General features: G+C 51.9%; 2 protein-coding genes across 3 annotated transcripts; both read right to left on the bottom strand.

The window, feature by feature from the left end:
* Window positions 1-5753: 5753 nt before the first annotated feature.
* On the bottom strand, window positions 5754-6053 carry TrAtP1_011396 (uncharacterized protein; the record flags this gene model as incomplete). Its single annotated transcript, XM_066115098.1, has 1 exon — window positions 5754-6053. One exon carries the CDS (start codon window positions 6051-6053, stop codon window positions 5754-5756), a length of 300 nt encoding a protein of 99 aa, XP_065971196.1.
* Window positions 6054-8195: 2142 nt separating this feature from the next.
* TrAtP1_011395 (uncharacterized protein) lies at window positions 8196-12294 on the bottom strand. 2 transcript variants are annotated; one of them, XM_014084556.2, is made up of 2 exons: window positions 10142-12294; window positions 8196-10089 (listed from the first exon to the last, which is right to left on the bottom strand). In XM_014084556.2, exons 1-2 carry the CDS (start codon window positions 11025-11027, stop codon window positions 8531-8533), a joined length of 2445 nt encoding a protein of 814 aa, XP_013940031.2. In that variant the 5' UTR covers window positions 11028-12294; the 3' UTR covers window positions 8196-8530. The 2 variants fall into 2 exon arrangements, with proteins under 2 accessions (XP_013940031.2, XP_065971195.1); XM_066115097.1 differs by having other exon boundaries at window positions 8196-12294.
* Between the last annotated feature and the right edge of the window lie 2572 nt (window positions 12295-14866).

Raw genomic sequence — 14866 nt, 5'->3', positions numbered from 1 at the left:
TATACGGTAGGCGAAGAGCAGCGCTGGTTCCGCGGCCTTGGAGGGCGCTTTACGGAAGACGCAGCCGTGCTGTGCTTGATGATTGGGCTATATTACGAGCAGATGCTATTAGGAGCACTTGTATGTTGTGAATGGCAATGAGGAATAAAAACCCGGTGAAATGTCCGAGCCGGGGCCGAGACGCTGAGTCGGCTTGTACAGCAAACACTGAAGTCATGATAGTATCACTACTAGTGACAGCAGCACCAATGACCACTTTCAATCTACGGATGACTCAAACAGGCATTGCGTCGTGATATATTTAACCTCATCCAGATAAACCGCTGCTGGGACCGAAACAAAACTAGCGATTGCACTGCATCGGTGGAATCCGACGATGCTACCGTGACTGACTCTCTGTGTCTGATAATTGTGCGCAATTATATGGAACGACATGCAAACTGGCATGTTTTTCTGGCCCAATCCGCAGAAACGCATCTGCCTAGTCATGTACCCCATACTTCCAGTGCGACTCTGCGCCCATCCTCTGTATGTAACATTCATACCAATCAATTCCCGACGAGCGAATAGAGACAGTGGTGTAGCGAGGCGGCTTGTCGCCATCACGTGGCTCTGTCTTGATCCTCCAGCAGGCCGGGGAGGGCGACAAACGCCCCTCCCCTGCATTGATTCCTTGTAGCAGCTAACTCAAATCAACTCACCTTGGAAATCGGACTATACGGAGAGAACTGGGCAGATACAGGGGGGGGTTGGGGGGGGTTGAGGAAGATGCTGAGCAGGGGGAGAAGCTTTGAGCGAGTTGCTACCGTACAGCACAATACAGTAAGGCCATCGGTTTGAGCGAGAGCCAGCCATGGGGGCGTGATGCAGAGATGCAGATGAACCACTGGCATTGGCTTCACAACCCAAGTTCCGCTAGCGATGGTTACATATGGAGCCCTTTCCATGGGGAGAAAAGGCAGCTGGGGGCCCTTGGATAGAGAGGGTGTTGCTATCAAAGAGCAAGGAGGCCTTGCTGGATGGCCCTCAAGGGACCGATGCTAGCACAGAGAGAGAGCCAGACAAGGCTTCAACAAGGCAAAGCAGGCATATCCCAGACCGTGCAAAGCAGCTTGGGGGGCGGAGTATTGCCGAGCTGGCTTGTTCCTCTATAGTGTAGTTGTAGTTGTATAGGTATTCCCAGCATCAGCCATCCGGGGTCCCCTTGGAGCTTTGTCTGTGAGTGAGACGGAACCGTTTTGGCGAACATGGCCTCCAGGCCACTGCTGCCCCCATCCACTCCCGCGCAGCGACAGCCACAGCCATGATGGGTCATCTGTCATTTTACGCGATTGGCAGAACTGCCCTCTGTCCCAGTGCCTAGCGAGATGGCTGATCGATTAATTGGCCTAAACCTCAACTGCCATGGGGGGGGGGCTGATTTGACTCGCTGACTTAGGCGCGGCCGGGTCTTAGTGGCTGACGGTCACCTCATGTTGATTGGCCGGACTGGCGGACGGCGGGAAAAGATGGAAGCCTCTGCGAAGGATGATGGAAGTTGTTTATTCCGTCAATAGAAAAACGCCACCGCGGCGAAAACGGGTTTCTGGGACGGACATGCTTAACTAACAGACGCCAACTAACAAACTCAACTTACACATACTGTATCATGCCGTGCCGTGCTCTGTATCTACGCAACACACTAATACGGAATATCACTCGTAATTTAAACACATGTAGGTAGCACAGACAGCTGACTCTCCTTCCTGCAGCGAGAACCAGGTCCAGTCCCAATGCACCAATCCAAGCCATGGGATTTTGCGGAGTAAGAACCTAGCAGCAGGAACGGTTTGCAGGCACCAGCCATGCCTCTCTATGCCTGGTCAAAAAAGGTAGTATTAATTAGATGCATTTTTTTTATCCCCTCCTCCTGCTCCTCCCTTACCCCCGTTCTTTACACCAGGCTCTTCTTTTGGCGATTACACGTGTTGGGATGAATCCTTCAGTTTACAAGTACTCCTCGTCGTGTAGATGACGTCAAGATAGTACGGGGGAGAGAAGAGGGAAAAGTACGTGTAGTATTTGCTTTGGCCTATATTTAGAGGGCAAATAAAAACCCATGCAAAGAGGGCAAAAAAAAAAAAGCAATATTAAAAAAGACAATAAGAAATGGGGGTGGGTGTATATATGTAACCCAAGACCATGTCTTACGCTCAATTGTATTGTAGTAGTACCGCATTGTCAAGATTTAAAACGGTATCAAAAGAGGCAAAGAAGAGCAGCTGAGAGAGAGAGAGAGGGCCAACAATGACACGATGCGGCAGTGGCATGTCCGGTCACAAATCGAGTCTGTATTACAGTACACCCAACGAGCTAGTTGCAGCGAGATGGCCCCAAGGACGAGGGGTGTAAGTGTGCAACCCCTGCCCTTCTTGACTCTCTTCTATTCCAACCCTCCACCTTGCAGATACGCTTTTGGTGTGGTTTTTCTCGTGGAGCATAAAGAACAGAGGCACTGGTGGAATCTGCAGATCCGCCGCAGCCCGGCCGTTATGCTCTACTGTATAAACACAAAAAATGAGCCACGATGGAAATTCCCAGAAGCAGGCTAGAGAGAGGGGGGAGGGGGGTCGGTTCCTCCTCCTTCCTTGCCCCTGGATCCTACCTACTGCAGTATAGCTGCTGTCAGAAATGGACTGGGACAGTCTCGCCTTGAACTTTGTAATTTACTTTAGGCGGGGGGCTAGGACCCTTGCTGCTGAAAGCTGCGGATTGACAACCGCCGGGGCTCTTTTTCTTTTGCTTCGAGTTTTGACTTAGACGCCAGTCCTAGTGTTCAGTGGGTGTTTTCAACTACCTTGACGCCATCACCATGACCACACTAGATACGCGCAAGAAGACCACCTTTGGGGCGTCTTTTTAAATAATGCAGTATGATTCTCTCCATTTTTTCCTGCTCTGCAATCATGCGGGTTCTAGAGGCAGGCAACAGGGAGCCGGCAAGGCGAAAAGAGACAAGGTCCAGGGCCACACGAGTTCCTGCACCACCAGCAAGATGGTATAGTAGCACTATACGCCTCCCCTCGTCCGTCTGTCTTTTAGTCCCCTTGCCGGACCGAAAGTAAAGCGGCCTTTCTTTTGGTTTATTTCGGCTTTTTATTTTTCTTTGTTTCGTTTGATGTACATCTCTCCATCGGATGGGTTGTCTTACCCAGGCTTTCGAGAGATGCTGGTAATACAGGGCACATGTAAGCCTTGACATGAAGGTATATACAGGGCAAACAACACAAAAAAAAGAGGCGAAAAATGTAAATGCTTGTAGCCGAGGCACGCGGGCAGACAGGCACCTGTATCTTGATACATCACCCGCACAGGGCAAGGTACATACATAGCCTACTTGGTCCCCCCCCTGGTGATCCCAAGTAAGGCACTCGTGTGTGCGTTTCTCTACAGGTATGTTCCCGGGGTAAAGGCAACAAGGTGTGGTTGCAGGCAAAAAAGAGCCGCCGCCACAGCCGCAGGAACCTTGAGGCCTTGGCTTTCTGGGCCCAGGTCCGTGGATCAGAGCAGCCGAGGGCCAAAACTGCTGTAAGTGCTGTGTGAGCGAGACCTCCCGTTGTCCTAGTGCCGTTAATATTTCTGGCGATGTGTCTTGGATATCAAGAACCCCGGCTAGTCAGTGATGATGGCGCCCACGAGTCAAGCCTCCCGAAAGCAGTATATCCTAAAATGACCAGATGCCACTATGTTGCAGACAAATCTTGCCTGGTTCTAGCCTTCTCGAGCCATATAGTCTTGGCCTACCACGTGCCGCGTGCCGCGTTCCTGGAATCCAATCCAGCCATGGATACCTTGATGGCTTGCTGCGGATACTCTACGCTTTGCCGCAGGCGTTGTTCGTCTTGGTTGCTTCACAGGCCGTGTTAATAAGAGAGCCGGGGGAGATGGTAAACAAAATAAGCCGTCTTGCTTCCAGCTACGTCACATCCCATGGACATTCTCCAACGTCGGGAATCCTCAGTTGTCCGCAGTCCGCACTTATACAATGTTTACGCATCAAGCGTATTACCATATCCGGATGTACAGACCACAGCTTCAACAACATCATCCTGTCCCTTGGCACCGGAACGTATGGCACGACATAGCATTACATCGCCTCAAGCCCACCCTCCACTGCGCCTTGGGTTCGATGCCATGCGGTGACATGCCATCGACGATGACAATCCCAAGCTAAGAGAATGGATTCGATGCACTTTTTCCCAGCTTCCTCTCGCCCATGGCGGTCCGCTCACTCACACCACCACGTTTTTCCTCGGTATCGCAAAGGCAACCTCTTCCAAAAACTCGCAACTACCGAAACTAAATGAGTCGCAACAGACACTAAGCACGCCCACACGTGTGATCCATCTGCGAATCCGACTCGACAAAAACACCTCGCTTGGTCCCAATTAGGAAACTTTTGGATTCTTTTTCCCGTCCAAACTGTCACTTTAGTGCCGCAGATGGGGGGCCTAAAAAAAAACTGCCCATAATTTTTTTTGGGGGGGGGGGGGGGGGGGGACGGAGCGTCCGATTTATTCGCCCTATATGCTTACATTCTGGGGCCGTTTCTTTTCGTTATCATCTAAACGCCTTGCATTAGGTTCAAACACGTTTTTGCCAAGAGCGAAAGAATTCACCATCAGGGTTGACCGAGCTGCGGAATTTTCTTCCGTGCAGATATAGCAGCATGCATGGCTCACAGCCACGTTTCAGGCGAACTACACGCCATCGACCACTGGGAGTGAGAACAAAGTCAATGGAGTCTTCTTTTCACTCTGTAAGACTAAACATTAGCCTTGCCACGATCAGAGTCTAAGAACGGTGAGCTAGCCTCGCCCAGCCGCGGACGAATCACTCCCTCCCCCCCAGATCGTGCCCATCAAATCAACTCAAGTCCGTGATCCAGCGGCATTTGCTGGCCCGGTGTAAGCGCCAGTGGCTCTGTCCGTCCTCCAGTTCTTTTTTTCCCTCTTAGTGAGCAGATCCCCCATGCAAAAGTGCCGAGCGGGAGGGCGTCCGCAAAAGCGTGTAGTGCTAGTCCAGTAAAGTAAGAATATCTATCATCTATAGTAAAAAGGGCACAGAGAGGGCTAGAAGGAAATGTTCCCACCCTCGCCTGTTTTTCCATTCGCGTACCCAAGTGGTCCCAAAAGGTGAAATGCTGCTAGTAGTTGTACACACCATCTTTCTTCAACGGTCCCTAGTCTATCCCGCGGAAACAACACACCAATCATCGGATGAAGATCTGCACAGATTATTCCGCCATCTGGCATAGCGAGCGTATACTAGCACTCTGTTCTTTTTTTATACACTTAGACGCGAGGGTTTGCCTGATTACATTGTCTGTCTAGTCCATTATCAGCCGTTCTAGGCCTGGGGATCTGCGTCCCGCCAACAGATAAGCTTGATAGTAGAAAGCTCTCCAAGTATACGAGGCTTCGAATCATATCATGGCAATCGCCCTCGGGGTTATGCTACGGAGCAGGGTCATCATAACTTACACCCCACCAGGGACATGCATCTGCATAACCTAAATCGCACCCAGCACTACTAAGAATCTCGCTTCGAAGAAGAGGTCAAAAATAGAAGAAAGAAGAAATCAGCCACACGATACTAGTGAATATACCACACAAGTCGAAACTCACAAGACACGCCGCATAAATCTACCAGATTTCTTACACGAATCAATACCCAAACTCTCAAATCCCCTTCCCCTGCCTCACAACTCGCACTTAATAAGCTCGCCTCCACAGAGCAAAAAAAAAAAAAAGAATAAGCCTCGCGCTCAGGCCACCGCAATCTCTGTGCTTACGGCCCTCTTTCTTTCTGATCTGATATCTCCTAGGGCCCTTTCTCAAATCACCTGGTCCTTTGTTCTTCTTCTTTTTTTCCCGTCCAATCCGAGCCAGCCAATGAGCACTAGGCATTGAGAGCCCCAGGTCGATGCATGAAATGATCCGGAGTTTTTCGTCGTTTGTCGTCTTGGTTCGTTTCTCACTGCTGGGCCTGACCTTGTTAGCAGCATCACTCATTGATCTCTGCCTGCTTGGCCAAGCCAGCCCCCCCCTGGACTAGACAGTCGGCAAAAAAAGCGCTGAACCCGGTAACACATCTTGCCGTTCATGGCGTCAATGCCCCGATTACTGTACATACAGTATACAAGTATGCGGTACTCGTATCTGTAGCCGACGAGGACCCGCGGCCGCCTCTGACCTTATTCCGCTTCTCCTGCAAAGGCTAGCTAGATAACATGAATACTAACAGATTCAACCGTGGGGGAAAAGCGCTGGTCTAGAATTACGGTTATACTAGTCGCGCAAGTCCTGAATCATGACAAAAGACGGGATATTCCATATATCACGCAAAATAGCACAGTCTACAACTTCAAACTAAGAGCAACTGGGAAAGAGGGAACAAAAGAAGAAAAAGAGGAGGAAAATAATCCGAAGGGAAAAAAAAAAGAGGAGCAACAAAAGTCTCATGTCGCGGAAAAAATACCTTTGTCACCTCATCATCACAAAACTGTAACCACAGTTAATTCCATGCTGACCGTAGCATTCTCTCGCCAGCATCTCCCCCGAAACCGTCCCGTCGGCCTGCGGACGAGCGTCTCCCGAGAGCCGGTGTCCTTTTGTACCTGGATAGCCAAGTTGTGTAATAGTAACTCGCCCTTGCCGATCCGCCATCCATTATTTACGGGTGAGCCAACATTCGTTGCATTCAACTGACTAAACAGCATATTCCCAACGGAGTAAAGATTCCATACTTCATCCAAAAAGCAAAGAAGCCCATCCGTCCATCCCATCTCACGCCCCCATCCCTAAGAATCCCATCTCCATCTCCATCTACAATCAGTAATAAACCTCGGCCAAAAGAGGAAACCCTATACCTCTCCCCTAAGCAAAACGGAAAAAGATGATCCTAAAAGGAACAGGTAGGGACCCTGAAAATCTCACCTCCAATGCCCTGTCCCGTCCACGCGACTTTTTTTCTTCCCACCATGCTTAGCGTACTGTAGCTCGCTATTACTGGCCGCTCTCGCTCTCTCTCTCTCTCTCTTACATGTAATTTTTCCTTCCACTCCCAGTAGTGCCAGAATCCTGGCGATCCTGGGCGCCCGCTGCCATGCACAATACCGTTTACTACCATTAATACTCCGTATTTATCCGTGCCCTTTTTTAACTTAATTTTTCCGCTTACTGCGAGCTAGTATCTCAATCTGCCGAATCAATCTTCCGTGTCCGCAAATGAGTAGTGCTAGTATTAGTGCTAGGCATAACACAGAAAGTGATGAGATTCAGGCCAAGAGAGCAGAGGCTACCTACCGCCTACTATCTACTAGTGCCCTGTAGGAGAAAAACGAGGCGCTAATATCTAGATTCAAGCTACACGCCACACCCTTCACGGCCCTCCCTAGATGTTGCTTCGTGCAGTCCATCTCAAATCCTCCAAGATACGGCGGGCCAACATCACCCTCCATGTCATCATCCCATTTCCCTTTTGAACAAGCAACGTCTCTCTGCTCCCTCGGGCCTCTCTCGGCTGGCCCCGTTCCATATTGTTCCATACTGTAATCACCACCACACGCCCCCATGTCCTTCACCAGCTCCAGCACCACTGCCACTGCCACCATATACTACAGTACCACGTAGTAGGACAAGACATGTGAGAGCAGTGCTACCCAAGAAACTAACAACACCAATTCCCCCTCTTCCATGTCTATTTTTGTCTTGCCAGCAAGCACCTAGTACTACTAGTAGGTATCACTTATCGTGGTGCCTGGTGCCTGGCGCCTTGTGCCTTGCAGCTGGGGACGTTCATCCCTCTCTCTCCCCATCTGGGCGGACGCGAATACGCAAGTCCTCGCCCAGCTTGCCCGTTTCCACCCGTTTCCTTAGAGGGGCCTTTTGCTATGGACTTTTGAAACCGGCATCGCCGAAAACTAGCCTCATCAGTCTGAGCAGATATGCCAATATCGTACGAACCGTCATACACTGCTATCCTATCTTATCGTACCAACACAAGAGTAAACGTGACATTGATAACAGCCATCTCGATGAGGGAGAATTGCCTTGTGCATACTTTGTCGTTCCATCGCCAATTTTCAACTGCTATCTAGAGCTCACAATGCGCAGCTTAAAGGAGTATGTGTATACTGGGCAAAAGTGATTATTAAAAACTCAATTCCATTGCTGTAAAACGCCAAGGTTATGCCAAGCTGTTTATACCCGCTAGCTAATGCAACTAACTCGTTGAGATCCCCAAAACTGGAATACAATACATGCAGACATTGCCGCTCATCATCAAAGTCCATGCAGGACAGTAAGCTATTGTACAGAAACTGATGCCCATATTTTTTTTTCATCGCGTAATACCATATACAAGTGATAAACCAAAAGAAGAAAGAAAACAAACAAAAGAGAAAAAACACAGACAAAAAGAAAAAAAGGAAAAGAAAAAAAGCCAACAAGGTATATACAGTCAAAAGAGGAAGCAAACCTTCTCCATATCAAAACATAATCCACTCGACCCCGGCGCCTGGTCCGCCAAGGCACTTGGTCCAGTTGAAGGGGCCTCGGCCAGTTCCCATAGCGCTGTAGTAGCCAAGCTTTGCGTCATTCTTAATCTCCCCTGACCACAGCTTCTCCAGTACGTCGAGAGCGGCCAGGTTGTTCATGTAGCCGGATCGGCTCATGATACCACGGCACTTTTCACGTACAACGTTCTGCTGTGACTCCACGATGCACTCTGACCCCGCAATAAACAGTGGCCATAGTAAAAACTTTTCTGCCGAGCTGCTAGTCTCCAAGCTCGTGGCGTGATGAACAACATGGCTGACAAGATTCTGGAAGTTGGCATGCGTAGATGATGTCTGTGGGTTTGCAAGGCGCTCCGAGTAGAGCAAAGCCGCATAACGAAATGCCTCGGAGACGGCTCCCAAATCCCGGACCTGTCCTGTGGTTGGTGATCCTGGCAGTGATTTAGCCAATGCAGATGCGTCAAACTGCCAATCTTGAAGTTCCTTTCGCGCCGCTCTCCACTCCGCCCAGAAGATGACTCGGCGTTCATCAAAGGATATGGAGGAATACATTGCAGAAGCAAGCATCTCGTCATCATTGATTGTGGTACCGAAGCCATTTCCATCAAATTGTGGAGTCGGGGTTGAGGTCTCGTCTGCGTTGTCTTGTTCAGATGGCGTCGAGTCGTTGATACCTTGCACAGACCGATGCTGGGATAAAAGATTGAGGCGGCCTAGCTTGCCAATTGTCTTGAAAAGCTTTCGATCGCATCCAATCATGTTTTCGGATCCTGCAGGTAGTTCCTGTACATCAGGGGACACACCCTCGAACCCAGGCGCCAGCTGCGCTTCTCGCTCATTGATGCTGGCGGAAATGGCGTCAAGGTAGGTAAACAGAGTTTCCATCCATGAAGAGTCCTTGGATGAGGCTGGTTCTCGGGACCTTCTCATGGCCAGAATCTGGCGCACACCCACAAACTGGGTATGAAATTTTGCCACGCCCGATTCGACCATTCGATAATGGCACAGGAGAAGGATCGTTGCAAGTACAGAGTCGTGATGTGATCTCGTTGGGTCGCTTAGTTGCCGATTCAAAAGATCTACAGCCAAGTTGCGGTGCTGCACCTCTTCAGACAGTGATTGATCCTCAATCTCTGGTCCTGGAGTGGCCTCTGCGGCCTGCTTCTCCAGTGTCAGCGTTGTAAGCAACTCTCGAGTTCCGTATCCCAAGCTCAATCTTCGCTTCATTCGTAAATTGCAAGCCGATAAAGCACAAATCGCATGCTGCACACTAGGATTGTGCAGAGCGAGGCGGAGAACGTGTTCTCTAAAAGGGTTGTGAGGACCATCTATAAAGACCATAGATGGGGCCATTGTAATCTTGAAGTAGTCCATGAAAAACGGCATCTTGGCCAACAGATCCGTCTTGGAGCCAACCTGCCCAAACCATTGCACCTGGCCACTGCTATGGCGCCTCCGCTGTTGTAATTCTTTTCGTGCAATTCGAGGTGTGGAGCCACCACCGGTACCCGCATCGACTTCAGAGACACCTGCTCGCTTATTAGAAGGGAAAGGCCGGGCAGGGCGCCATGTGATGCTCACTGAGGCTTTCACAACCCCGCATAAGTTTGTGGCCCAGGTGCGACCCAAAAGGATCCATGTGATGGCTGAGGGCAGAGTGAGGCTCTGATGGGGCGTAGACGAGCCCAGGATATGAGGTTGGGGCGCGACAGTGGTCAAGAACCAGCACGGTAGGAGGGCTCTGCGCAATGGGAGAGCTGTGCTGTGCAGGATATCCGTCATACAGGACGTTTGGGCTGTGGCTGAAGGGGATCTCTTCGCGGGCATAAGACGAGCTCAGAGGAGAAAGGTAGTCGACCTCGCTGCCAACCGACTCGCATGAAGAGGAAAGCGCATCAGTGCTCAGATGAAGAGGGTACCTGGCATATCTCGGCGTCACATCCGGCGAGTGCACAAGGCCTGGAGAGTATCCCCAGCCGCTCTGCGTCATCGGCGGGGTGTGGTTGTGGTGTGAGATGGAGAGGTAGTCGTACGCGGGGACTTGGTAGGCCGGAGTAGTCGGCGTGGAAGCCGTATGCGTGGTTGACGGAATGTCAATTGGGCTTCGAGACATGTTTGTCGACAAAGAAGCGGCGCTGGAATGGGCCCTTGCTCGCGAGACGGGCGACTTCTTGGGCTCACGCGTGACGGGAGGGGCCTTTGCAATGGGCAAAGACAGCCCACGAAGCTTGCCACGGCTGGCAACACCGACACCCCATGTAAGCTGAGTCTTGTAGCCCGAGCATTCGTTGCCAATCTCAAGGCATTGGGAGCAGTAGGGTCGACGACGATCGCATTTGACATTGCGTTTCGAGCATGTGAAGCAGTCGTCTGCGGCACCACCAGCAGGGGCGCGTCTTCTGCGCTTGCGGATGGTGGCAGAGGTGTCCTTGACAGCCACGGTAGGTTGGGATAACGGAGCAGTCATGTTGATGTGAGAGCGGCGGATTGTCGGGGGGGAAAATTGTATATATAAAAGTAGAACAAAAGATTGTTCGTTGGCTGCGGAGCTAAGATTCTCTCAAAGTCTCAACTTAGACGAAGGGAGGGGCAGGTATGATGTATATATATATAGGTATGTGTATATGTATATAGTATATATATCGATGCTTGATGCAGTCAAAGATGTAAGGATAACTTGAAAAGGAAGGGAGATGAGACAGAATATAGAATGAAGTAGACTGTGCCAATGAAGCAAGTTATGCCGAGTGTCAAAGCAGCCAGATGAGGACGGACATGATGAGGGTTATGTATGAACGAGAGGGACGGTTATTGTGTGGTGTGAATCGGCACAAGTCCTGGACCCGGCTGATATGGAGTGGCTCTCACAAAAAAAAATCATGACCAGGATGGCACTTCACAGTAGCGGCAAAGGCAGTGGCAGCCGGGGCGCTTGTGCCATGGATCGTGAGCAAGGGGCAACTTGTGCTTTGAGGGCGGTGGGCTATCTGGATATGAATCCCCGTACTGCAGTAAGAGCAGCGACCCTGGACAAAGAGGAGAAGATCAGCGGGACTGGCACATGAAGAGAGACTAGCCAGGCCGGGATTACATGTCCAAGGGGGGGCGTGCAGAAACGATCATCCTGGCTCGGGCCCTCTTGTGAGCTAGCCTCCCAGGACTCTGCAGAGGCAGGGGACCCCCCCAAGTGAGAGCCGCAGACGGGGTGGGTGGTAAGGCATGTGGTGCATGATGGGGAAACAGGGGTGGACGATTAGGGCCGTTCTGTCGTTGATGCCAGCTCCCTGTCATCAGGGCCAGCCGGGGTACGCCTAGATGGGGGTCGTCGATTTGAGAGGGTGTGCAAGTACGGCACGGTAAGGCGTGAGCTTTGGAGATGGAGGCGGATATGCAGACGCCCTGTATAGCCAGTTCCGCTGCTAAAAGCAAAACGGAGCAGAAAACAGCAAAACGCCAGCCGAAGATGCAAAGATGACTCCCGGCATACCAAGAGTCAATGCATGGACTGGCGTTGGCACATGGACGTGAATGCGTTTCTGCCAGACCACCCCCCCTCCCTCCTTCCGCTCAGTCGTAGGTAGCAGCAGTCGCATAGCTTGCTGCTTGTAAGCTGAGGATGAAGAACGGTTGAAACTCGCAGCCATCCTCTTTGGGTGCGAGCGAAACGTTTCCTCTCGATGCCATCTTGGATGTAAGATGAAACTTGTAATCATATGTTTCTATTTCCATCGTGTCGGTCACGCCGTCGCCGGCGAAACAGCAGCAGCAGCTTCTTACCAGTGGTCCTACTCCCAATTTCAAGTCCTCTGGTCCACAGCATCAGCAAATAACCGAGGATGTGAAGCACGGAGTCGCAGGCGCTTTGATTATAGCACAAGCAGGCGGGATGCCCCGAACGGCGCAGATGGACAGAACAGACGGAAACAATAACGGACAGCAGCCCCTCTACTCTCCCGGGAGCCACTTCGTCACTGCTAAAGAAGGGATGGAATCAGACAATGCCCTTGAGCATGGTTTGGCGCACAGTAGCTGGGACGAGACCGTGTACTCCGGAGCAGCGAGGCGCTAAGCAGCCCCGGGAGCGGCTACCATTTGGTGTCTAGCGTTGCTGTGGCTCCAATTGCACAGGTCCTTTTGCAAAATCCACAGCGAGCCCACTCGCGGCGCCGGCCTTGTGCTGGTGCACTTGGACGCAGATATGCCCCAAATGACTGTTAGCATATCGCTCGCGGACTCGGCCGCCGCATGGCCAGTCTCTGTGCCTGAGAGCGAGTGCTGAGGCCGGTCTTTAGATTACGATGCAGCAATGAGGCTCGGCGTGTATCTGGTAAAGCCGGCGACATGTCATCCGCTACGGGTTGAAATGTCCAGCTAGCCATCTCGGCCGAACAATCTGGCGCATCTGCCGTTATCAGATTCCACTAGGCCGTTTGTCAAGCAAGCTCGAGCACGGAGTAAAGAGTCCTCGAAATTGCGAGCACGCTCGAGCCCGCGGGCCTTGAGTATGTAAGAGCACGTTTGAAGGGCGCCCCTCGGACAAGAGCATTGTCAAACAGGCCCAACCCTGTGCTCCGGGGAGGGGCATCGTGAGACCGACGAGTGACGCAAACGAGGGAGGACCAGAGGTGCAACACTACCCTCCATTGCATGTGAGCAGCGGCCGCACTCACCAACACCCAACCTGGCCCTCAGAATTCCAGTTGGAATGGAAACCGACTGCTTGACGAGCTGCACTCGGAGTCTGTCTTGTGGGGAGCGGGCGCGGGTCATGGTTGCTGGCTGCTGGCTGCTGGTCTGACCTGTCTGTTGCGTGATGGGTGAGTGGACGAGCAAGGTGTGTGTGTCGTGGGAATTCCGTCCGAGTGCCGGGAAATTTTTTGCATCGGCAAAAGAAAGCGTGCCCCTCTATTCCGCAAAGCTCCCCCGTCTCTACTGCGCCCGACGTCTTCTTCGCTGGCAAGCTGAGAGCCTCGCCTTGGAGTCTCGGTGCCGGAATAGGGGCATTCCATCGCTGGACACCGCTTACAAGCCCGAGCTGCCATGATTGTCAGGGCCAAGAGCGGGTAACCAATTTGTCGGGAGCTGTGCTCCGTAGCAGCAGCAGCACAAAGCATGATTGATGGAGCGTGCGCAGAGACGGAAAAGATTCGAGCCACTCTCTACGTGCGACACTGGGCATGGAGGACCGTTTGGGAAAAAGCCACCAACCGCGAGCCCGGATAGACCCTGCTGCGTGGTGCTAGCGGGCTAGTGCTGTGGTGCTGGTAGTGCCGTGGCAGTCGCTGGCTACTACTAGTATAGCACTTGTACCTAATCGCGGTGCTACTGTACCTGGACTTCAGTACTCCGCAGTCCTTGGAATTCGAGCTGTTGGTTCACAGAGAGTCATATGGAACTTTCGAGCTGGCTTCTACCAACAGTTCCAAGGCAGATCACGCTGGCGCCTTAGTTTCCCCAGACTACTGTGTACTACTGTGGTGCGCTGTAGATCTCTCGTTGGTGTTGGCAGCCGCGCTGTCGAGAGGCGGTCACGGAGACGTCGCGGGCGGCGCTGCGCTTGCCTGGTGCCCGCGTTTAGCTCTTGCCGCCACTCCCCGCCATCCACTGCTGGCTACAAGACCCAAAGTAGAGCTGCTGCCACTGCAAAGGCACTTACAGTGCTAAAGGCGCAGGACTGTACTTTTCCAAAAGGTCACACCTAATTCATCATTCTGCTTGCTGCCACCACCACTGCCCATCCCGCCTGCCAAGACATGCCCATGCGCCCTTTCCCTCTGAAGCTAAAAGCAGCTTCAACGTAACCCAAAGTCATCTTCTGCAAACCACTTACATCATCTGGCAGAAAGCCACACCGAGCTAGGCCTATGGCTTGCATGTCGAGGGCCATGACAGCGATCAACAGGAGAGTCGATACCGTTGAGATAGCCGGCTTGCTGATCAGCCAATCCATGCGCGCATCTTCTGCGGTCGACTTTTATCCGTGACCTGGGCCGCCGATCGCCCAGCTGGCGTGATGTGCTGCGAGGCGCACGTGTGAGCAGATCCGGCAGCGTCTGGATACTTGCCTTACTCGTGCAGCTGCTAATGCCTACTACCAGGTACTAGGTATACAGCAATGCCAGTGCAGACTGAAGATTGCTCCTGCGAAGAGGCTAGAAGAAAAAGAAGAAGAGAAGACAGTTCCATCCAGGCACGCAAGACCTGTTGCTCGCACCAATGTTTTAGTTGCGGCAATCGCTTGATGCCGAGTGGAACTGCTCGAGATGCAGTAAAATGAAGGACCGTCTCGGCGCTGGAGACGGTATC

The sequence above is a fragment of the Trichoderma atroviride genome, chromosome 6 (assembly GCF_020647795.1).
Source record: "Trichoderma atroviride chromosome 6, complete sequence".
Lineage (NCBI taxonomy): Eukaryota > Fungi > Ascomycota > Sordariomycetes > Hypocreales > Hypocreaceae > Trichoderma > Trichoderma atroviride.
The sequence above is the reverse complement of the archived record's forward strand: the minus strand, read 5'-3'. Positions and strand labels throughout refer to the sequence as shown.